Source organism: Camelus ferus, chromosome 10 (assembly GCF_009834535.1).
Source record: "Camelus ferus isolate YT-003-E chromosome 10, BCGSAC_Cfer_1.0, whole genome shotgun sequence".
Lineage (NCBI taxonomy): Eukaryota > Metazoa > Chordata > Mammalia > Artiodactyla > Camelidae > Camelus > Camelus ferus.
This window is the reverse complement of record NC_045705.1, coordinates 16,454,883-16,477,985: the sequence shown is the minus strand read 5'-3', so window position 1 is coordinate 16,477,985 and position 23,103 is coordinate 16,454,883. Positions and strand designations below refer to the sequence as shown.

Here is a 23,103-nt window from a genome sequence, read left to right as displayed (position 1 = left end):
AATCAATTCTGGAAAACAATCTGGCAGATCCTCAAAAAGTTAAGCATAGAGTTACCATATGACCCAGCAATTCCACTCCTAGGTACATGCCCAAGAGAACTGAAAACACGTCCACACAAAAATTTATATATGAATGTTCATAGCAGCATTATTCACAGTAGCCCAAAAGTGGAAATCTAAATCTCATAAATTGATAAACGGATTTTAAAAATGCCATATCCATGCAATGGAATGATTGAGGAATAAAAAGAAATGATGTAAGATACATGCTACAACATGGATGAATCTTGAAAACATACCAAGTGAAAGAAGGCAGGTACAAAAGGTCACAATGCATAAATTCATTGATATGAAATGTCCGGATTAGGCAACTCTATCTAGGTAAAAAATAGATTAGTGGTTGTCAGGGGCAAGGAGAAGGAGGTCAAAGAGGAGTGAACGCTAATGGGTATGGGGTGTCCTACTAGGGAGATGATAGTGTGTGTTAGTGGTGATGATTGTACAACCTTGTGAATATGCTAAAAATCACTGAATTGCACACCTTAAAATTGTGAATATTAAGTGAATTCAACTTAACAATAAAAGAATAAAACAACCTAACAATAAAAAAGTGTTAGAAAATAAAATAACTAATCAACTTACCTGCCCTTTTTGTGGTGCCAAACAACGAATGACTTCATCCACCATTACTGGAACATGTAATTTAGTCATCGCTTGAGAATCTCTATCTTGAGATCTGTGTAATTCCTGAGTTTCAGTTTGATCTGTTTGCTCCTGGGCTTCATATTCACTAGATCTTTCTGCAGTAGCATGTATTTTTTTTGGCAAGACACCCAAATTAAATATGCCAGATTCCAACCAGCATGAAAGAAAATTTTTAGAGATCCTATAAAAATCTGGGGATCGAAGCATTCTGTAGATCAACAAATCTAGAAAAAAATTTAAAATATCATGATTGTTGGATTTTTTAAAAAAAGAATGTTACAATACTTGGGGGAAAGCAATTAGTATGCAATATTTTACACAGAAAATAATATGTAAAACTCATCATCTCAAACAAGTGAAGGTGACTACTCTGACCCTAACCCTGGCAAAGCAAGGAAATCAAGACAACCCCAGAAACTATCTGAAAATACAATTTTTAATGTGACCTGATAAGCTCTGACACCATCAATGTTTTAACCATCAGAGATGTGAAAATTGATTAGTCAGCATTTTTCTGAAATACGCTTTTTTGAATTTTAAGTAAGTCTAAAGAATGGGTTCAATGCATCAGAACTGTTAATTTGAAAGTTATCATGACTGAAGGGGTTATGGGAAGTGATCAGTCTGTGAAAATCTTAGACTTGTTATGGATATTCTCTAACGAGATCACATCACTGTAGCCTCTATCAGTGAATACACATCATTTGAAACTAGAACTTTATAAACACTCCACTGAACACTTTTTGGCATTTCACTTTCACCTTTAATTATCTGTTGCTTGCCCCTCAAAAACAAGCAAATAAATAACTGATACATTCCTTCACTTTCTCATACTTGCTCCATTTTATTCTGTAATTCTTTAAAATGCAGAGGAAAAAAGTATTTATGTAAACATCTTAACAGAAGACCTTTTGAAAACATTATGCTCTTTATCCATTTAGTTGCAAGCAATATTTTAGATATTACCACAGTAAGTAGCAAGTTAACATCACTCTTCCCTTTATAGTCACAAAATCAGAAGTACACTAGGTGCTTCATAAGTGTTTTCTTAAAAAAAAGGGGGGGGGGTTGGGGAGAGTCTACAGGATTAACATTTTTACCAAACCCTGTTTCTTGAATCAGGAAATTTCACCTGTCTCAATGACCCTACCAAAAACCATTCTCAAAATATTTCAAGAAATACAAATCTCACTTAAATTTGCTTCCCCTTCCTTTAGCAGTATAAAATGAAGAATAATGTTAAAAAGTCAATCACATGTAATGACCAGAAAATAAAATATATATTTGCTATTACATAAATATAATATCAATAAGATGTTACCTTGAGGATAGTATGTCAACTTTATAAAAGCCATAATCCACAGAATTGTTACAAATGTGACACAAAAAAAATGTGGCCAAAAAAGTTAGAAATGAGTGTTTTAAGAAAAATTTTGGATGTTCAGCAGTAACAACTTAGCCAAATTATGAACTATGCCTTATGTTTTTCCAGAAAGCTTACGTAAGTAAACCAAACTACACTTTAACCTAGTATTTCTAACATATTTCAAAATAAAAGCTAACACTTACTGAGCACTAAGTATCACTTACTATTCTAAGCACCCTACATGTACTAACTCATTCCATCCTTACCCCAACTCTTAGATGACGGTACTATCATTATTTATATTTTACAGATGAGAAAACAGAGAAGTGGTTTGTCAAAAGGTCAAGTAACCAGAAGACCCTTAAAGCTAGAACTGTAACACCAGCATTCTATCCCCAAAACCTTTTATCTTAACCTATATGCTATAAACATAGCCCACTGGCTCTATTTAATATACTCATGTAATTGAATGGTACTTTGATTACTCTATGTAATTGTAGTATCCCATGAATTAAATTCTTTTTTTTTAAGCAACAATACCGTATTGCTTGGTCCTACTCACTTGGAAATACAGAATACTGTGGGGCATCCCACAGAGAACATATGTACAATAGTGGACTCTGGAGTGTTTAAACAGTATGACCAATAACTTATTTGATTCTTTTGCCTATCCAATGTATTTAAACAATCTACACTGTATGCTCAGATTTTGAATTTTTTTAAAAAAACAAGCAAACAAATAAAAAGCCCATCAGTTCCAATGTAAGAATCAGAACACACAGGAAAAAGCAAGTACATAGAAAAATAAAATGTTTCTTTGACCAGCATTTAATTCTTTTCTTCCGCATTCAATTTCTTTGTATTTACTCAAATACGCTCAAGGTACAAAGCCTGTAGATTTTACAATGCACTAACTGGCTACTAATGTGGGTAAACATGGAGAAAAGGGTTCAATACTTGATCTTCCTCTTCGGTCGTTTCTTTAAATACCTCCCTAAAAATGGAAGGGGGCACGCCATAAAGGGAGCTTTCCTTCCCCCTCCTCTGCAGCCCAACCTCCTACCAAATAACCAAGAGCACTCCTGCAGTCCCCTAAGAACTAGCCACCCTAAATGATTTAAGAGTTCAAGTTCTCTCTGGTCACAGTATAAGAAGCAGGAAGTCGGGAAACTCAACCTCTAGAGCCAACTCTGTAGTTTCCTAGGTAAGCCATTTAACTTTTCTCTGCCAGCAAAATTCAGTTTAAACTACTGAGATTACAGAATTAGCCAGGTTACTCTTTTAATTGTAGGAGCACAAAGATAAGTGAACAATATTTCCTCAACGGTGCTCCCAATTACCGTCATTGCAGTTCAACTCTCCCAACAGAGAAAAAAACCCTTTGAAAACGTAATTCCTAAAGCCAAAAGCCCGACCTGGAGGCTGGCACCCGAACGCAGAGAAAGTGAAAGAGGTCCTAAAGGAAAGGGAAGAATTCATCCTTTAGCCTAAGAATTACACTGTGACGAAGGGAGCAGTTTAGAAACTTCAGAAATCAGCAGGAGTGTGTGTTGAAGGGAGGAAGCGGGAGAGTGAGGCGCGTGTTTCCTTTGTCCTGTGCGAATCCGGCGACCCCTGAAGTTCCCCCAAAGGCGTGAGGCGGGCTCCAAAAGGGCTCCGGGACTCGGCCAACTTCTCCTCACCTGAGGCATGAAGATTTCTCAGTTGGCCTCTAACTCGGGCCAGCGACGACCACTATGGTGCCGGAGAACCTGAATTTGCCGCCAGTCCAAGTCCCAGCCCTGGGGGAAACTTGCAAGGACGGACAGATTGGGCCCACGTCCGCCCCAGTAACCGAGGACCGTCTGCCTTTGGTTCCGCCGCTTCCAGTCCCCAGCTGCCAAAGGGTCCTGCAGGCGCTGGGGTTTCCAAAGAGTGTTCCTGGGGGAGGGGTGGGATGTGAATAAGTCCTTACCATTGCCAGGTTCAAATTCACTTTAACTTTTTTTTTTTTTTTTTGGTCTGATGCAACTTCAAATCTAACTTTCCATTTTATCCTTCTCTCCACTCTTTCCAGTTTACTATGAACCTGTGTTAAATTTGTGTTCTCAATAACACGGCGCATTAGTTATACTCCAATCTTTAACAAAAGGTGGCGATTTCTGTCTCCTTAGCACTACGTGTTTGTAAAGTTTGGAATCTTTTCCCTTCATTTCGCACAAAATACTTCAGTCTCTTAATCTTTCTGTTATACTCCTCAATGTCTTGCCAAACTAAAGAGAAGCCATCTGGCACAGTAATGGCATTGATTACAACGTTAAAATTTCTCTGCTTTGACTAAATCTACAAAACCCTAAGAATATGAACCTCATCATCTGAACACTGCTAAATGGTAAAAGTTATACTTAAAGTAAGTACTTGGATTAGGTGTGGAAACACCTGAGAGACTAGTCAGCCTTATACAACGTGAGTATCAAAAATGACAAAATTAAAAACACTTCCACTTATTCACCTATAAACAATGCAATTTTACAAATATTGGTAAAACATGACTATTTTCAGACTAGATTAAGATGGTATCATAATATCATTTAATCTATAAAGTATTTCAGAGACAAATGACTCAGTTCTGAATTGGCTGGTTTGTACAGTTCAAAAGAAATATTTTCCTTCCGAGAATTTCTGAAAACTTCAGTTTTTTCTTCAGTAAAATAAACAGTATCTACATCTTACGGGCTGTTTTGAGAATTAAATGATTATATAACATATATAAAATTGGTAAAATGCCTAGGACATCAAAAGTAAGACACTATAGAGTGAGTGCATATTTGAAATAAAATTAAAAGCTTTTCAATTTCACTATCAAACTCAGCACCACACAAATCACTATCTCATTAGCTAAAATACATGTAATACAGCCAGCAGTTAGTAGCTTTATTGATGCTCTATTCAGTGTTCAGAAACATGCATCATATATAATGAATCATATACAATACATAGAGCTTCTGATTTTCTTCAATAGGAAACATCTATAATATGAGGGTTTCCCCTACATTGTTTCACTTACAATAGTCTGCATTTGGTGTTGTGCTGTCCTAGATATATGGTGATATTGAATCACTAAAACATAAGCTCCAAGTGGGCAGGGATTGTAACTCAATCATGTGCTATTATGTCCTTAAAATCTACAATATATAACTGCTAAATAAATGGGTACAATAATAGCAGTATAAAGAACAACAATGAAATTCAGAGCATACTATTAAAAATACCCTGAGAAATAAAAGATGAAGTCTCTTAGCAAACACATTTCCTATTTTTTTCCAGTTATTTCTTTTCTTTTTAAAGTTTACATTCTAAAATAACACCTACAACCTAGGACTTAAAAACCCATTGCATTCAATAATGAACTAGGCCAATAAATTTAAATGAATTTATTTTGTAATGCCATCATTAGAAAGAAATGTAAAAAACAGCCATACACCAAATAGTTTCCGAGTCAGCACTAAGGGAGAAGGCCTAAGGATCCTGAGAAATGAAGCCTGAGGCCTCAAACCAAAAGCACTGGACTTTAAATTAGTCGAGGCGAACTGATCCTAGTTCGGACCAAGTGACAGTGGCTGAAAGGAAGGGTGTCTTTACAGCTTCCAGATCGTGGAACCTGTGGCCTGGAGGCCTCATTATTCAATAGAGAAAAGGAGAAAATAAACACCCAGATCCCATTAATCCACCCATCAGGCTCCGCCTCTCCCTCTCGCAGAGGACACACGCCAACCCCTACCCGCACCCGTCTCACTCACACCCTGAACCCTGGGACCGGGCCCCGCGCCCGCGGTCTGAAGGCGCCTGAAGATCCCAGGTGGCCGCCTCCCACCTGCTGCTCCGGCCTAGCCCCGCCCACCTCTGCCACTGCCTCCGGAAGCAGCCGTGCGCGTTGCCACGGTGACGCGGGGCCAGCCTGCTTTCACTGTAGCGCGCGTATGCGACTCCTGGCGCCAATCTGCAGCGCGCCACGGCAACGTCCTGCGTGATGACGTCAACGAAGACGGCAGCCAATGAAACGAGTCGCTGAGGAAGCTGGCTTAGGTTTGAATCTCCTGGCTAAGTTTGAATCGCCGGGAGGAGGACATTGAAGAGAAGTGTCGCGGTAACCTCTTCTGGGCCTGAGGTGAGTGAGAGGCAAGAGGAGAAAAGTCCAGTCTCGGAGACGTCTTTTTGTATGACTTGTCTCGCTGGAAGCGGAAGGGTCCCGCCGCCTTAGGGATAGAGGACCAGGTGGGCTTGTTGACAAACGGAAGCGTTGAGTAGGGGCGGTGGGGGTGAGGATGAGGGTGGGGATGGTTAGGGTCCCTGGAGAGAAAGTGAAAGGGAGAAGGAACTCGAGAACCCGTTAGTTAGTGGCTCTGCCAGATCGGGAGTCCTCGACTGTCTGCAGGAAGGGCAGGGATCGCCTCCCTGAAATTCTAAGAAGTCGGAAGTTTTAAAGGGCATCCTGGCCCCTTTTCCAGACTTTGGCAGAGGACTTTAACTGTCCAGCACCTTACAGTGTGAAGTTCCTTCCGGACTCCAAATTCACAGTATTTTGTTTCAGACACAGATGTAAATGTAACTCTGGGCGTAACTATCAAATGAGGAGCCTTGGTTAACCGACTTGGAAACTTTTCATCTGGCGAGGTTCTGCTGTTAGCCTGGCAAAGATCAATCGGGACTCTGCCCTGAGCCCCAACTGTAGCATCAAAATAAGACCTGCCAGTATTTCCTGACGGGATTACTGAGAATTAGATGGGCTATGAAAGAGACACTGGTTGACAAAGTGCTCTGCAAATGAAAGGGACTTCTAAGCACTTAGAATCAGCCCTTCTGAAGTCTGCTCTTAGTTTCTGCAAGACTCGCCTTGAGGAGCTCATTAGGCTCTCAATTTCAGAGAGGTCAAGGCTGACTGCTCTTTATGTGAAGAGATTATTTGACCAGAATTGAATAATTTTGTTGTATGATATATAGTTTAGATTGCCATTAACAATCAGGTATAATAAGGCATTCTACAGGTTTTAGTTGATTAATGTTATTCCACCCCAGTCAGCACCCCACCTTGGATTCTGGGAGGTATATATGAACTTTGTTGCTAGAGAGTATAAGATCCGAAAACTAGGTAGTGCTTGTTATTAAGTTTCTACTTTTGTAAGTTTTGTCAGTTTGAGTAAACAAGGATTATCTGCCTTTAACAGTAATAGTCTCCTGTTATTAGACAAGTATTTAAAAGTTCATAAAATTTTCATTTTAAAAGTGCATCTTGTCCCTCTATAAATATACTCTGAATCAATTAAGGTACACGATAAAATGACTTTTGTGCTGTCAACTCTATGATAATTAGGAGGAAAAAATAGTCCATATATTTTCATTCTTCCCTGATGCTTGTAAGTTAGTAGAAACAATGGCTTTAACACTAAGTTTATTTCCAATAAGAAGTTTAAATTGCTTAGAGACTATAAATGATAGTGTGAAAGGTAGTTCCTGGTCCTAAAAATTGTGGAATCTGAATGTAACTTAGATTTGAGTTTGTATTTAAGAAATAATTTATAACTGTACCAGTCTACATTCAAGAAAATGTGTACATTTCTGTTCCATTGCTTGAAAGCCCTCTGTTCTGATTCCAGTAGAGCACAGTTGGTAAAAACGTGGACTTTTTGGATTTAGACCTGGATCCACTTTCTGGCTCCTCACTTTCTAGCTCCTCACTTTCTAGCTAGGTCATCTGGGAAAAGTTCCTTACCCTAAAGCTAACTCTGTTTTTGTAAAATGGAGACAGTAATAGAATCTATATGATTTCTGAGGATTGAATATGGTGATGAATGTCAAATGTTTACCAATAATGCTGGGCATACAGAGTGTGCTCAAATGATAATCGTTGTTCATTATTACTAATTATCACTATATCGACCTAGTCCAAGCATTCTCAGTTAATAGCATGTTTGCTGAGAAAAGATACTGTGTGATATCCAACAGGCAATGAGAAATCATGGACTTCCAGTTTTATTTCAACATTCCTTCAAGAGCTCCTACACTAGGCCCAAAAGTTTCTATCAAAAATAGTAAATAAATAATTTTAACTTCTTCTATTGGAAAATTTCTGGGGGTTATATATTTGCATCATGGAGAGCAGTGATTAAATAAATCCCTGACCTTTAGATTCAGTCATTCTGAGTTCAAATCCCATGTCTTATGCTTCTAATAGTGTGATGTTAACCAGTTAACTTAATCTCTCTATACTACAGTTCCTCCCTCTATAAAATAGACATGATAATAATACCTGTATCATAGGATTGTTACAGGGATTAAATGAGAGCATGTAAATTGCTTAACACATTTCTGTTTGTAAAATAAGAGCACAGTAGAAAGTATGCCATAATTGTTAAGTGAGAGGTTGTGTTTAAGGTAAACTTTAATGTTTTTTGTTTTGTTCTGTTTTTGAAATAAAAATACCTAGACTTGTTTAAAATCCTAACAGTACAAAAGGATATAAAGTAGAAAGTGAGCCTGCCTGACACCCAGACGTTCATAGTTTCCCACCATCAAGCAACTGGTGTTTTCAATTTCTTGTGTTCTCTTCCTGAGAGAGCCCAGGCATGTACAAATATGTATGTATCATTTAAAGATACAACTGGTTGAATGCCAGGTCCACTATTCTGCACTTGTTTTTTGCACACATATCTTGAAAATCTATTAGTTTATTCGTTCAGTTATTCAACAAGTAGGTAATCAATCTTAAATACTTGACAAGCCCTGTTCTAGGTTCTGGGGTGCAGATGAAGTGCATAGTCTCACAGTGCTTACATTTTAGAGGGGAAAAAAGCAATAAATATGTAATCAAATAACATATATTATCCAATGAGTCTAGAGAGGAAGAAAATAAAGCAGGAGGGGATTGGAAAGGCAAAGGCAGGGTGACATTGTTTTGAATGGAATCTATAGGGAAAGCCTCTGTGAAGTGACATTTGAACAGAGACCTGAATGACTAACTGAGGGATTAAGATTTGCCAAAGAGAAGAGAAAGTGCAAAGGCCATGAGGTGGGAACAAGACTGAAGTGTTAAAGGAACACTGAGAAGGACAGTGTGACTGAAACAGAATAATCGAGGGAGAGGATAACATTTGAAGACAGGAACGGAGAGGTAGACAGGGGCCAGATGTCGAACTTACAGGGCAGGCAAGGAGTTTGCATTTTATTCTTATGCTGAGAGGTCATTGGAGAGTTGAGCGCAGAACCACATGAGATACATAATATGACTGCTTTTGACAAAGTATCAGTATATGCACCCAATAAATTAAATAAATATTATTACTATACTTGCATATAATCTTTCACTTAATTGGCTTAAATTTTTGTCTAGGGTTAACAGTACCTAGAAATATAAGCTAAGGATTCGGTTGTTCAGCTTGGTTTATATTAACTTGCAACTATTGAAGAAAATTAGGTTTTAACACCTCTTTATTAAATATAGCAAAAGAATGAGCTGTTCTATATAAGTCAATCTCCCAGAAAATTGAATGTTACCCTTTTTAAGTGAGTGTTTTAACCATCTTCAGTGATTAACATAAAAGATGATCTTCTCATTTTCCTAATTTTGTAAATAAGAAGTTGGCCACATACTCAACTTTTTTTTTGATGCATCAGGGTCCTCATTGTGCTTTCCTGTCATTGCCAATCCTTGTACAGTACTGTGAGATGTTGAGATGTGATCTCTTAGATATATTGCTTACTTGCCTCCGTCCATTTAGGGGTAAATTGCTTCTTGGATTCTGTGTCTACTTTTTACAGTTTATTAATTAATTTATTCATTAATCAAATATTTGAGAACTTAGTATATACCAGGCACACTACAAGAGATTAGAGATACAAGGTAAAGTCATACAGTCCTATTAGCTGTTATTTCTTGTCACTTTCTTACACCCTTTCCTAATCATATGCAATAGTCACACAATTTCAGAGCTAGAAAAGGTCCTTAGATATCATATAGTCCAACCTTATTGTTTTATAGATTAGCAACCACAGCCCCTGCATTAGCTCCTTCATTACTCTTTCTTTCATATTCTACCCAATCTAGACTAGATAAATACCTTTCTATTACAATGGACAATGATGTTGGAAGTGTTTATCCTTAATGTTTTAGTCCCACCAATGAAATCCTACCAGCTTGCTTTTTAGATTCTATTCAACAAATACCACTTAAAAGTAAATATGACAAAACTGATCAGGGGCTGTGATACTGTCTTCTGAATGGTTATCCAAAAAAAAAAATTCTTAAATCGACACTATTATTATTATCGCACAGATAACAATATTTAGACTTTTCTTTTGCCACTTCTTAGTAAAGATGGTCAAGGAATATGTTTTCTGTGTGCCTTTTTCAGAATCAACTAGATGTCCATTTCTTTTACTTAACCATGTTAAAAAAGAAATCAGGCATCATGTTTTAATGTAGGAACAACCTCATTAATCTCTGAAATCATCAGTTTATTGAACATAATTGAACATGATTTTTACATTCAATAATTGCCAGTTAACTTCAAAGTCAAATGTAAGCTCTATAGCCTTGCATTCAAGATTTTCTAAATCTGGTCCCACCCTCATCCAGTTTTATCTTTTTCATGTAACCCTTTCCCTTCCCTTTTATTCTCTCCAGCTGCAGTCAAGACTAAGCACAGCTAAACTGAGCATTTCTTTAGATGCTGCAGATAGAATTAAAACTATCTCAAACTAAACTGTTGAAAGAAATGAGATTTAAGCAAATTGACCACATAGCCAGCTATGTCCTCTGCACAAGCTGTTTCCTACCACAGGCTTTTGGACTGGCTACCTGAAATATTCTTGCCCCAGAGAGCCACTTACTTGCTTGCTCCCTCACTTAAGTCTCTGTAAAAAGCTACCCCACTAGACAAAATTTTCACAACTGCCTTATCTAAAATAGAATCCTACATATACATACACCCTTTTGACCCTCTCTATCCCAAAGTTCAGAAAAATGCCTAGCATGTAAAAGGCACTCAATAAATATTTATTGAATGCAACACTAGTTTTCTTTCCTGAAATGTTCTTTTTTAAACCTACTTAGTAACTCCATCCTTCAGCTCTCAGCTCCAGTCATTCCTCTCGGAAGCTTTCTAACTGTATTAATCCCCCATTACAGTCTCACACAGCACTATTAACTTTTATCTTATAATGCACGTCACCTTTGCACATTTGTGTTATTGTTTTATCAATGTCTATTTCCTTTACTACACTATAGATGATGATGATGTTGATGATGATGATAATAATAATAGCAGTAATAACAGTAATAGGGCATACTCTGTGCCAGGCATTGTTCTAATGCTAATCCTCACAGGAACTCTATGAGTTAGCTATTAATGTTAGTCCCACTTCACAGATGAGGCAACTTGCCCGCTGTCACAGCCAGTTAGTAGCAGAACTGTGGGGTTAACCAAAGCTCTTTACAACTTTAACATCTAACAGTTAACTTATTGAATTAATGAGTTAATTAATAAGAGGTACTTTCGAACCTTGAGATTCTACGATCTGTTTTGAAATAATCACCTGATGTTTTATATATGTTTAACCATTTCATTTGTGTATATTTTATCTGTCACTTAACGTCAAAGCACTGTTGAATATTTCTAAAAGCTTTTAGAAATGTGTATGGAGGTCAGTTTTTGGTATCACAAGGAATGTGAAACTCTATTATTAGCCTTTAATACACCAGGATCAAAAATGCTAAAATCCTGTAATATTGAGACAGTTCTGAACAAGGAAGAATTATCCTACCCAAAATGCTAGTCATAAGCCTACTGGGAAACACTAAAAAGATAGGCCAGTATCTTTGGGAAGAAGAGGCAGGAATGGTGGCAGATAGGGAAGATAACTGACATTTATTGAATGCCTTAATACACTTAATACTCTTTTATCCTTCACAACAGCTATGAGGTATTATCTCTTTTATACAAATTAGAAACCTGAGACTCATTGAGGCTAAGTAGCTTGTCCAATGTCATAGAAGTGAGGTATAAGCGCTTTGTGGTACTTGGCTAGACAGAAGTTCAAGGATGAAGAAAGAGAAGGGTACTAATTCACCTGGGACCTAATTGTTAGAATCCTAGTGACCAGCCTTTCCATTTCAGTATTCTCTTTTGGGAGAAGGACAGAGTCCTGAAAAGGGAGTGCAATGTCCAGTGTCTTCTGCTTTTAAATTGCTTTGGCCTTACTTAAATTCTTCCCAAAAATATATGGTTTTGTGACATATTTTAGCTTTATCATTGCTGTTTTTCTCCCTTTCTAAAAAACAAACAAGATACTTTTCTTTTAAGCCTTCTCCTCTACCCACACCAACTAACATTTCTTAGTTCACTTTTGCAGTAATGCTTCCAATATTTGCTGTCTGAGTCTTCTCCCATTCAGGCCTTTGTCCTACCATTTCCCCATAATTTTCATTCTCCTTTGCCCCTGTGTTGCCAAATCCCTTGGTTACTTCTTAGTAGGTACTTAACCTATTAGCAGTATTTAGCACAACTGACCATTCTCTCCTTGATTTAAAAGCCACTGCCTGCCCGCCCCCCGCCAAATCTTAATGCCATGTTAAACTTTAAAAACAGTGAAAAGTTTCAAACGGTAATAAGACTCTGAGGACAACCTTTACTTTCTTCACTTAGCTGCCAGCTGTCTTGACCTTTCTGCCTGGATGTCAATTAAAATTCTCAAATTTAAGATGTCCAGAATGAACTCCTGATCTTTCTTACCCCGAAACCTGCTCTATCCTCTGTTCTTTCCAGCTCAGTTGATGACTATTCTATTCTTCCATCATTCAGACCGAGAACCTCGGAGTTATTTTTGAGCCCTGTCTTTCTCTTATTCCCTACATCTATCAGGAAATTCCTTTGTCTTTACTTTCAGAATGTATCCAAAATCTGACCCCTACCCTGTTCTGAGTTGACAACATCATCTCTTATCTATATTACTTCAGTGACCTCAGTAGTCTCTATTCCCAATAGTATGTTATCTGCATAGTGATCACATTATATCACAATGTAAAACATTGAATGGTGCACACACACAAAACCTGATAAATCTCTGAAATATCAATCAGACCCTGGGCTTCCACTTTAACTCAAACACTGTAGCTAAACCATGTATAATCACAGCTAGGCTACCCAAAAACGTAGCTTTGACTTTCACAAGAGCTCTGGGAATGTTTGGGTCATGGGAATGGACAGGAAAGGATCTCTCGGAATTATATTAAGGTAATGAAGAGAGAGCTTTGGCTTACTATTTTTAATAAAAGTGATCTTGGCTGCAAGCCTCTTGGCAGTGGAAATTGACACAACCAGGCTTGTCTCTACCTGCATCTCAGAGACCTATAGTATTAAAAATAGTCCCAAGGATGTATCAGTTATCTACCCCATGTATAAAGGTGATAGAAATGGTGTATTCCCCCATTGTGTGTTCAGAGGTCCTAATCTCTGAATATAGATCCTAGTTTCTGTTCTATAATGATGCAAATTTAAGGTTCATCAATGATAGCAGGGTTAAAAATTATACTCTGACTATATGACTACATCAAATAAAAACAGTAAAGATAAACTAATAAAGATCAACAATTTGGGAACCTCAGCTATCTGGAAAATAATCTAGGATCTAAAAGTTAAGACCAAGTTGGGGGGAAGCCTTTTAGAATTTACTAACTTAGTTATTCAAGTTTTTATAGAGCGTCTACCATATCTAGGCAGTGCTTTAGGCTTGGAACACATTGATAAGCAAAACAGATTTTTTTTTTAAATGCCCTTAAAGAGTTTATAGTTTAATTAAAAGAGAGAAAGTAAACAACAAAAAATAAGTAAGTAAAAAATACATATTCTTTTAGGAAGTTGTAGTGCTTTGGGAAAATTGTAGAGTAGTATAAGGGTGATTAGGAATAGGATTAGCAACTGTAATAAGAATGGGCAAGGGGGCAGCATTTGAGCAAGGGCTTAAAAGAAATGAGGAAGTTAGTCATACAGATATTGAGGAAAGCACTTTACAATAGAAGAAATGGCTCATGGAAAGACCATACTGGAGTGCTTGATATGTTAGCTGGAATGGAGTGAGCAAAGGGGAAAGTAAGTAAAACATGAAGTGAAAACTGAAAAGCACTTCGACTCTGAATATGATTAAAGAACCATAGGAAGGTTTCAAACCAAGGAATGAACTATATATATAGAAATATATTTCCAGTAATATTTACCAGGTGAGTGGAACAGAATTAACACCTTTCTTATTTTAGTGAGTACTACATGCTGGTCATTTTGCATACAAGTAGAAATAATATTAATATTTCTTAATTTCAGAGAAATATTCAGGCATTCACATAAACAGAGGAATCAAGGTAATCAACAATGTCTGTCACAGAGGAAGACCTGTGTCATCACATGAAAGTAGTTGTTCGAGTGCGTCCTGAAAACACAAAAGAAAAGGCAGCTGGATTCCATAAAGTGGTCCATGTTGTGGATAAGCATATTCTAGTTTTTGATCCCAAGCAAGAAGAAATCAGTTTTTTCCACGGGAAGAAAACTATAAACCGAGATATTACAAAGAGACAAAATAAGGATCTTAAATTTGTATTTGATGCTGTTTTTGATGAAACTTCAACTCAGTTGGAAGTTTTTGAACACACTACTAAGCCAATTCTTCGTAGTTTTTTGAATGGATATAATTGCACAGGTAATTGCTGCAACTGGGTTTTAATGTTTCCTTCTAATTTCAGTTTTACATTAGAGGGGACATCTACTCTTTCTTCTAAATATGATCAATTTTAAGATGCTTGTTTGCTTTAAAAAAAAAGTTCAGCAAACGTTCACTGGTAAATGTAGATTTTCTTTGAAATATAGTAATCATATATAACATATATTGTTTGTGAAACTTTTTCTTCCTGGGCCTTGCTTTGGTTCCTGTAGATGGTCATCCTTTCAGTTTCCTGTTATAAAACCACATGCTTCTCGTACTCAGTGTCAGATTTGTCACAATTTGTATTCATAAATTCTCCCAATAATTACCTATAGAGCAATCCCGGAGGAATAGTGGGGCATTTCTGAACACTTGGCAATTTCTTTATAGCACCATTTTTCTTTATAGTACCTTGAAATAAAAAATATTAAAAGCCCGTGTTAATTGAATATCATGTGCTGTTTTAGCATATCTTTATCCCAAAAATCATCTCTAGTGCTCTAGATAGACCTCTAATAATTTGCCTTTCAAAACAGCCATGTTGATTTCCTAGAAAGAGAGATTTTAATTGAATGCTTACCAGGCACTTCACACCATTATTAATACCTTATTTTTGTAATTACCATTATTTATGGCATTTTCTTTAAGATACCCCCAAACTATAACATGTTTCACTGTCTTTCACTGACTCATTCACTTTTATTACAGAAGACTTACCCTCTAGGTCAAGCAAGAATGGAATGTGGTTTATTGATTAGAACTGCTTTGATTTTCATTTTTAAGCAGGTATTCTTTTTCCTCATTCATGAAACTCCGTATTTTCTCTAGAGATTTAAAATTTTTTTTCTTGACTCCAAATGAAAAAATCTCTACCAAAGTAATACTGAATCTTTGGTGTCTTCTTGGTTTCACTTTATATTCTTGCCAGCTATCTTAAGACTTCTTGACGTACTGCTGGTTTACGTGAAATAGAACAAAATGAAACATGCATCAGTTTAATTCATTCTACTGCAAAGTATTTTTGTAGTATGTTAACAAACTTAGCAGAGAGGTGTAACTTATAAAAATAATTCTCAAAAGCTTATTGCCCTAGCTAGATATTCTGTTGGGTATGTAATTCAGAGTGGATTTTTTTAATTTTATATTTTTTGCACTTGAAGAAACACATCACTTTTATGTTGTACTGGATAGAATCTTGAAAACAAAGTAATTTGCCCAAAATAAAAAATTTAAAAGGAATTTTGTAAATGACTTCTATCTAAAATTCATTCATTCAGCAAACTTGTCCTGAGTTACAAGTTTCTAATTCTTCCCAGCTTCCTCCCCCAACTTCCCTGTGACGTGAAACATGGTTATTGCAGGGTTGCTTTTTCATATTTTGGTATGTTTGTCACTTTTATCTGTTTTCATAAGTATACATTCATCTATTCAAAGTTATTTGTTGTTGAGTATGTCAGGCACTGTGCTAAGCACCGGAGTCTACTCTGTGCCAGGTAGGTGTGAGGGATGCATGGCCTTTGGTGTGGTGGAGCTCATGGTTAGAAATACAGTGTGGTACGTGCTCGAGTAAAAGGATGAGGGCTCAAATGAGGGAGCAGACGTTTTGACTGAAGACGATTAGGGAAGGCACAGGAAAGTTGACGTTTGTGCTGAATATTTAGAGCAGGTAAAAGTTTTCCAGCTGGATTCAGTAGAGGGACTCTCCAAGACAAAGGCAGTGGAATATAGAAAAGGAACAGCACCTGCAGAGAACTTGAAATTACCTAGTATACCTAGATCAGAGGTAGAAATAGGCTGGAGCGATATCCAGGTGTCCTCTCTTAGAGTGCCTAAAAATATTTGTAGGTGAAGCATTTGAACTTTCTCATATAGGACTGGAACAATTAAGAAGGTTTAACATATTCATATTTTGTTTTCTTAAAAATAACTGTACAAATTCTAAAGGACAGATTAAAGAAGACTGAGACTAATAGATGAGACTGATAATTGATTAAAATTTGTAAGATTGTTATAGAAGAAAGGGAGGAGGTGGGGGGCAGATGGGTGGATGATAACACCATCTGCTGTATTCTCAATATTGAATATAGGAGTAAGTCAATTTGTGTTAAAATTCTCAGGTTTTAAGGTTAACACTGTACATTAATTTTGAATCTGGTGGATTTATAGTTACCATTTAGGATAGCCAGATGGAACTATTAATAGACAGTAGGTACTGTAATGTTATATGTCATAACAAAAAGCTTTGATACCTTTTCATAAAAACTCAGTCCTTGCGTATGGTGCCACTGGAGCTGGGAAGACCCACACAATGCTAGGATCAGCTGCTGAGCCTGGAGTGATGTATCTAACAATGTTAGACCTTTACAAATCCATGGATGAGATTAAAGAGGAGAAGATATGTAGTACCGCAGTTTCTTATCTGGAGGTAAGTTCGCAATGTCATTTTTTACATTAATCAATAGTACTGAGAAATCTTTTTTTAAGAAGGTCCGTGGTACATTCAAATTATTCCATCATGCAGAAATCTTCTCATAAATATATATCTTTAAAATTCCTGGTCTTAAGTATTTGTTATGCATCTTACTCTTTTCCTGTTAAGTATTTTATTCTGCCATAACTTCTGATTTATGCAAAAGTAGCAAGATTAGTACGAAGAACTTACAGATAACCTTCACCCAGAGTTCCCAAATATCAACATTTTACCACATTTGATTTTTCTCTGTATGTGTGTATGCAATTTTTTTCCTGAACTATAACTTAGACTTATAAAAACATGCAATTTTCTTTTATAAACACTGAATAATTATCAAAATCAAGAAATTAACAATGATATACTGTTATCTAATCTATAGACCTTAATGCAATTTTACTAGTTACTCTTTGTGTCCTTTATTGAAAAAGAAAATCTAAGATTATGAATTGTGTTCATTTGTGAACTTAAACCTTAATCTGGATTTTTATTTCTTTGTATTTTATGTTACTGTCATAAAGCCCTTAGTTTGGATTTGTCATGATTGCATTCAGGTTATGCACTTTCAGAAATACCATAGAAGTGGCAATGATTTTTTCTTATATGACATCATATCAAGAGGCCTATGTAATTATAATTAGTTAGTCCCATTACTGACTATGTTAGCTTTGGTCAATTTTGTTATGCTGGTGTCTACAAAGTTTTCTACTATAAAGATACTACTTTATCCTTTATAATTAATCAGTAACTTATAAGGAATCAATGTAAATATCCTCTTACTCCTCAAACTTTCATCTATTAGTTTTACCATCCACTGGTGACTCCTGCCTTAATTACGATTATGTTGGCAGATGATAGTGATTTTTGAATTCCATGATTTCATATACATTTATTCATTGGCTTTCTAATATTAGGAGGGCTTTTCCTTTCCTTTACTGTATCATTGTGGATTTATGGAGTCTTAACATTATTCAATAGATTATAATCCCTTTCTCTAACTATTTATTTATGTGCGCAAGTTGTGCCAGATTTGGCCAGATGCAGCTCCTTCACACTGTGTCTTGTGTCCTTTTGACATACCCTATCGTTCTTTGAGGCTGTTACCCTCTTAATAGCTGGCATTCAGCAAATCATAACTAAGTGATTGACATTCTGACTTTGTGTTCAGATAGTGTTTCAGAAACCAGTGCAGAAACATAGGTCCCTAATTTTACTACCTGTCCTTTGTGGTATCGAGAGTAAATTTCTAGTTGTCACTGCTGTTATATTGACGTCTTATAGCTTGGTTTCTACTGGGAGAGTTTCTTCACTTTTGAAAAAATTGATTATGTTGCTAAAAATTTTCTTGTTGGTCTTTAGAACTTGGTGATAAAAGAAAAGTAAAACTCATTTCTTATAGTTAAGTACTGAAAAGAATTGTTCTGAACTTAATTAGGAAGGGAGCATGGACGTACTCATTATTTCTTCCTTAGATACTTTTGTAACTGTGAGAATTTTGAAGTTTGGTTATTTATAATGTTTTTGATTGTTTTTCCTTTTTTAAAATCTGCTTTCATTTTATTAATGGTAAGGCAGTGTCCATTCTAATAGTTTTCTACTCAGGCTACACACCAGAATTGGCTATGGAGCTTTTTAAAAATAGACATGCCTAGGCCTCACCCCCTGGATATTTTAATTTAATTGGTGTGGATTGTGGCCAAGGCATCTATGTTTTTTGAAGGCTCCCAGGTGATTCTGATGCACGGACCAGCTTGAGAGTGAATGTTCTAATTGTGTATTTTGTATGATTGAAGGGGGTAAGGGGAATCATTTAAAAAGTGGCTGCTGCTTATCAGAAAAATGAGAACCAAAAAATTTATCTTTCATATTATCTTTTTACTACTTTTAAGAGTTTATTACATTTAAACATGGTTATCATTCATTGTAGAAAATTTTACCAGCAATGAATTACCACTATGGACTATTTATTATAATATAGATATTACACAAAATAATTCTTAAAGACTTAATTTTATATGTGGTTTTTTAAAAATATAATCAAGTAGTTGTAATTGTCATTTCATTGGCAAGAAGAAAACTTAGTACCTTTAGTAAATTCATGAAATCAGGTCAATAGTACTATTTCTGTGCATTATTTATAGAAATTACTAAAAAAAAAGTAATTCTCAGAGACTTAAAATACAGATGTGTATTCAGTGCCATGCAGTAGAGTGAGGATATCAGGCTCTGATCCCTGCTCTGCTATTACCTTTGTGACTGTGGACAGATCACTTAACCCCATCATTCAAATTGGGATGTGGGTGTGTCCCATTATGGAACTTATCATAGAATTATGTGTTAAACTTAATGTAGTTGAAGGATAATTGAAATAAATACTATCCATTTTTGAGTGTGGGTGTTTTTTAACTTTTAAGCTTTAAAATTTAAAACGTTTGGACTAGGGCATTATGAAACAATTTGTATCTTTTCTAGTAAGAACCATGTGACTTCCATATAACTTACATTCAGATTGCTAGAGTTTTCCAAGACAGTGTGTCTCTTATATTTCCAGGAAATAAGAAAAGGCAATTTCAGCTATCTTATTTCTTTTTCACTGTAGTCATCAAGTTGGTAATTATGGAGGAGGGTATAATGACTGCACCTTTAAATTTTAAGTCCAAGTGTAGGTAATCATCTGTTTGCTCAGATGTTAAGCAAGTAATGACAATGTGTGATAGATGGGGTGAAGTGAATGGAAATGAGCTGCTGCTTCTCTTTGAGATAAAATTCTAATATAACCTTAAATAAGCAATATGTACAGGTGTGTGTGTGATGCTGTCACTGTTGCTTTGACATCAATGCTAAAGTTGTCCTTTTTATTTTAAGGTATATAATGAACAGATTCGTGACCTCTTAGTAAATTCAGGGCCACTTGCTGTCCGGGAAGATGCCCAAAAAGGGGTGGTCGTTCAAGGGTTGACTTTACATCAGGTGTGTTTTATAAACTTCTTTTTCCCTTGTTTGAATAGCAAGTGTGGTTATTTAGCTATTTACTTATCTTTAAATAACCAAGTGTAGAGTTAAAATCATCAGGGTATATCTTTAGTCTTACTTTGTTTCCCTTGGAAATAACTGAATGGACTTTTCTCTTAAAAATCTACTTGAACATTTAATATAGTGTATTATTCTGCTTAATGTATTTATATTTTATTGGAGAGATTAGATGGTATCTTTTATTTTTCATATGGCACCAAAATACTAAGCAAATGATATACAGTATTTCATGGGATTTAAATTTATGGAAAGCATTTTCTTAGCTTTTATTTTGCTTGTTGACAATTTATTTAAAAACTTAAAGATAGATGGCTAATTTGTATATTTTTCTTTTATTTAAACTTCTTTAGCCCAAATCCTCAGAGGAAATTTTACAGTTATTGGATAATGGAAACAAAAACAGGACACAGCATCCCACTGATATGAATGCTACATCTTCTCGCTCTCATGCTGTTTTTCAGGTAACAGGTTGCTAGACTATTGCTCATAAAACTGAATGAGAAATAAATGAACCCAAATTTATGGATGGTAATTTTCACACATACAAAAAAAAAAAATCTCTTCATCTGTGGACCTCTCTACTTCTCAGCGATCACTTTGCAGCTTTGAGAAGATTCTATCAAAAGTATTTAGATTTGAGATGACTGTCAAGAATATTTAGAATTGACATGTTGTAAATTAGAAATGTAAATTTTTATCTGTAAGAAGATAGAGAATAGTAAAGTGGTAGTGTTAGATGTTGCAGTGTTTGTTTTTTTTCTGAGTTGGTGAAAATATTTAATCTTTCCAAAAGATAATCTTAGATTCAGAGCAAACTTTCTCTTTATAGATCTAGATTTACAGAACAAATAAATGGGGAGATACTGATTGAGTTTTCAAAAGATTTCACCATAGTGACCATGTAAGTAGTTGCATTCTTTAAGGAAGCATGTGATTCTGTTGATACAGTACTTTTTAGGAATACAATTCTAGAAAAAGCTAAAGCATAGGGTCTTAGTTATTATTTGTAGTTTCTAGTCCTTTTAAAATCCAAATGATTATATAACTTAATTCTGGATTATGCTATGTGAAACTCATCTTTTAGAAAGAAATTGTTGAAAGTTATAGTTGAAAGAATTTAGATCTGAAGCAATCAGGTCATTTAGAAAGTCTTCAGGCCACAAAATTTTAATCTTTTCTTTTCTTACCACTGACTCTTGATTTATCAGTAGTCTTGAGAGAAATGTTTATCTGGGACACTGAGATTTCCCCCAAAATGTCTTAGCCCTTGCTTTATAAGGGTTACCAGAATACAAGTGGCAGTTGTTTTTGACCTATCAGGACAGGAGTTAACTTGCCTTCTGGTACCCATATAGGAAACCTTTTTATTTTCAAATTTTTCTTAATGTTGGTGATTACTTTTGGTACTCTTGGTTATCAGTCAGTCAGATTATACCTTGTTCTTTTAAATGAAAATAATTAATTTCCTGCTGTTTTAAAAATAAAGTGTACATTTCCCTTTTAATTTTGTTAACTCTAGTTCTCATTTTCCCTATTCTCCTGTAATTTCATAAAGATTTATTTGAGACAACAAGATAAAACAGCAAGTATCAACCAAAATGTCCGAATTGCCAAGATGTCACTCATTGACCTGGCAGGGTCTGAGAGAGCCAGTTCTACCAGTGCTAAAGGGACCCGGTTTATAGAAGGCACAAATATTAATCGATCACTTTTAGCTCTTGGGAATGTTATCAATGCCTTAGCAGATACAAAGGTAGGTACTATATGCTTATTTGTTTAAGTATTTTGAGATATTGAAATATGTATAGTTCTTAGAAAGTTATTTTTAACATAATTTTGTTTTTAAGGTCTACTATAAATCAGATTTTAAGAATGTAACAATAATGTTTATATACAGAGCAAAGACCTCAGAGAGCCTATTATTTCAAATAAAGCTATGGGGAGTGCTGTTTTGTTTTTTTAACTTCTAGTTTTATAATCAGAATTTGATGAATATAAGATTGATAGTTAATATTCTATGGTACATTCTCATCATTTATTTGAATTTGATTTTTTAAAATTCCCATTTAATGGTCACTACAGAGCAAGCAAGATAATTGAACTGGCATGAAAACAAAAACCGCATTTCAGAAAAGCTTAATTCTGGTCTGGTTAGTATTTTATGTACATACTCTAAAGTTGTATTAAATATTAAAGTGTTAGTTTTTCTTAGAGAGAAAGAGGAGTTTTAAGGTAGAAAATGTAATTAAATCACCTAATCAGATAGTGTTTGCTAGATGACTTTAAGGCATTTAAAAATATTTTAAATCTACTGTATGCTAGAAGTACTTATTAGAACAGAGCATATTTGATAACTTCTGTATTTGTAAAAATGACTTCCTTGTTTTAAAGTTAAAATATGGTAATTTAAGTTAAAGCCAAACTCAAAAGCTTTAGGAAAGTTACTGTTAAACTCTTCAAAATGTTGCATTTTGATCTAGTATGAAGTAAATTCAAATGATTTGGGAAGTCTTTTTTAAAAAGGCAAGTTACTAAAATCACATGAAGATTACAAAAGCGAGATATATTTTATATTCTAAGTTAAAATCTCAAACATGTAGGCAGACAGCAGGGTATAGAGACTGATTGTCTAAACTTAAGCCATTCATGATATTTTTTCCATATACTTATTTAATTTTATTAGTTGACTCCATCTGAGCCATTTACTAGTCAGTGACAAGCAAAATCATTCCAAGTAGCACCAACGGTGCATCTTCCCCAGTGATTGGGAAAGACTGCTATCTATGGTGGACAGCATAGTGTA

General features: G+C 35.5%; 2 protein-coding genes across 11 annotated transcripts in view; one reads left to right on the top strand and one right to left on the bottom strand.

The window, feature by feature from the left end:
- The window catches only part of METTL15 (methyltransferase like 15), a 469,830-nt gene extending 463,754 nt beyond the window's left edge, over positions 1-6,076 (bottom strand). For 7 of the 9 annotated variants that reach the window (XR_004323122.1, XR_004323121.1, XR_004323123.1 and 4 more), the window contains exons 1-3: positions 5,851-5,941; positions 3,754-3,991; positions 643-929 (exon numbers count right to left, since the gene is read on the bottom strand). Coding sequence is in view for 4 of the 9 variants with exons in the window: in XM_032488388.1 (XP_032344279.1) it covers positions 643-912 (270 nt within the window). In the remaining 5 variants the exon portion in view is untranslated. The other 2 variants (XM_014568117.2, XM_032488389.1) reach the window with 2 other exon arrangements.
- Positions 6,077-6,100: 24 nt separating this feature from the next.
- KIF18A (kinesin family member 18A) overlaps positions 6,101-23,103 on the top strand; it is a 73,477-nt gene continuing 56,474 nt past the window's right edge. The window contains exons 1-6 of one of the 2 annotated variants that reach the window (XM_032488386.1): positions 6,101-6,218; positions 14,422-14,794; positions 17,065-17,222; positions 20,133-20,237; positions 20,651-20,761; positions 21,856-22,053. In XM_032488386.1, the coding sequence (XP_032344277.1) occupies positions 14,470-14,794; positions 17,065-17,222; positions 20,133-20,237; positions 20,651-20,761; positions 21,856-22,053 (897 nt within the window). In that variant the 5' untranslated portion in view covers positions 6,101-6,218; positions 14,422-14,469. Of the gene's footprint in view, positions 6,326-14,421; positions 14,795-17,064; positions 17,223-20,132; positions 20,238-20,650; positions 20,762-21,855; positions 22,054-23,103 lie in introns of both variants that reach the window. The other variant, XM_032488387.1, reaches the window with a different exon arrangement.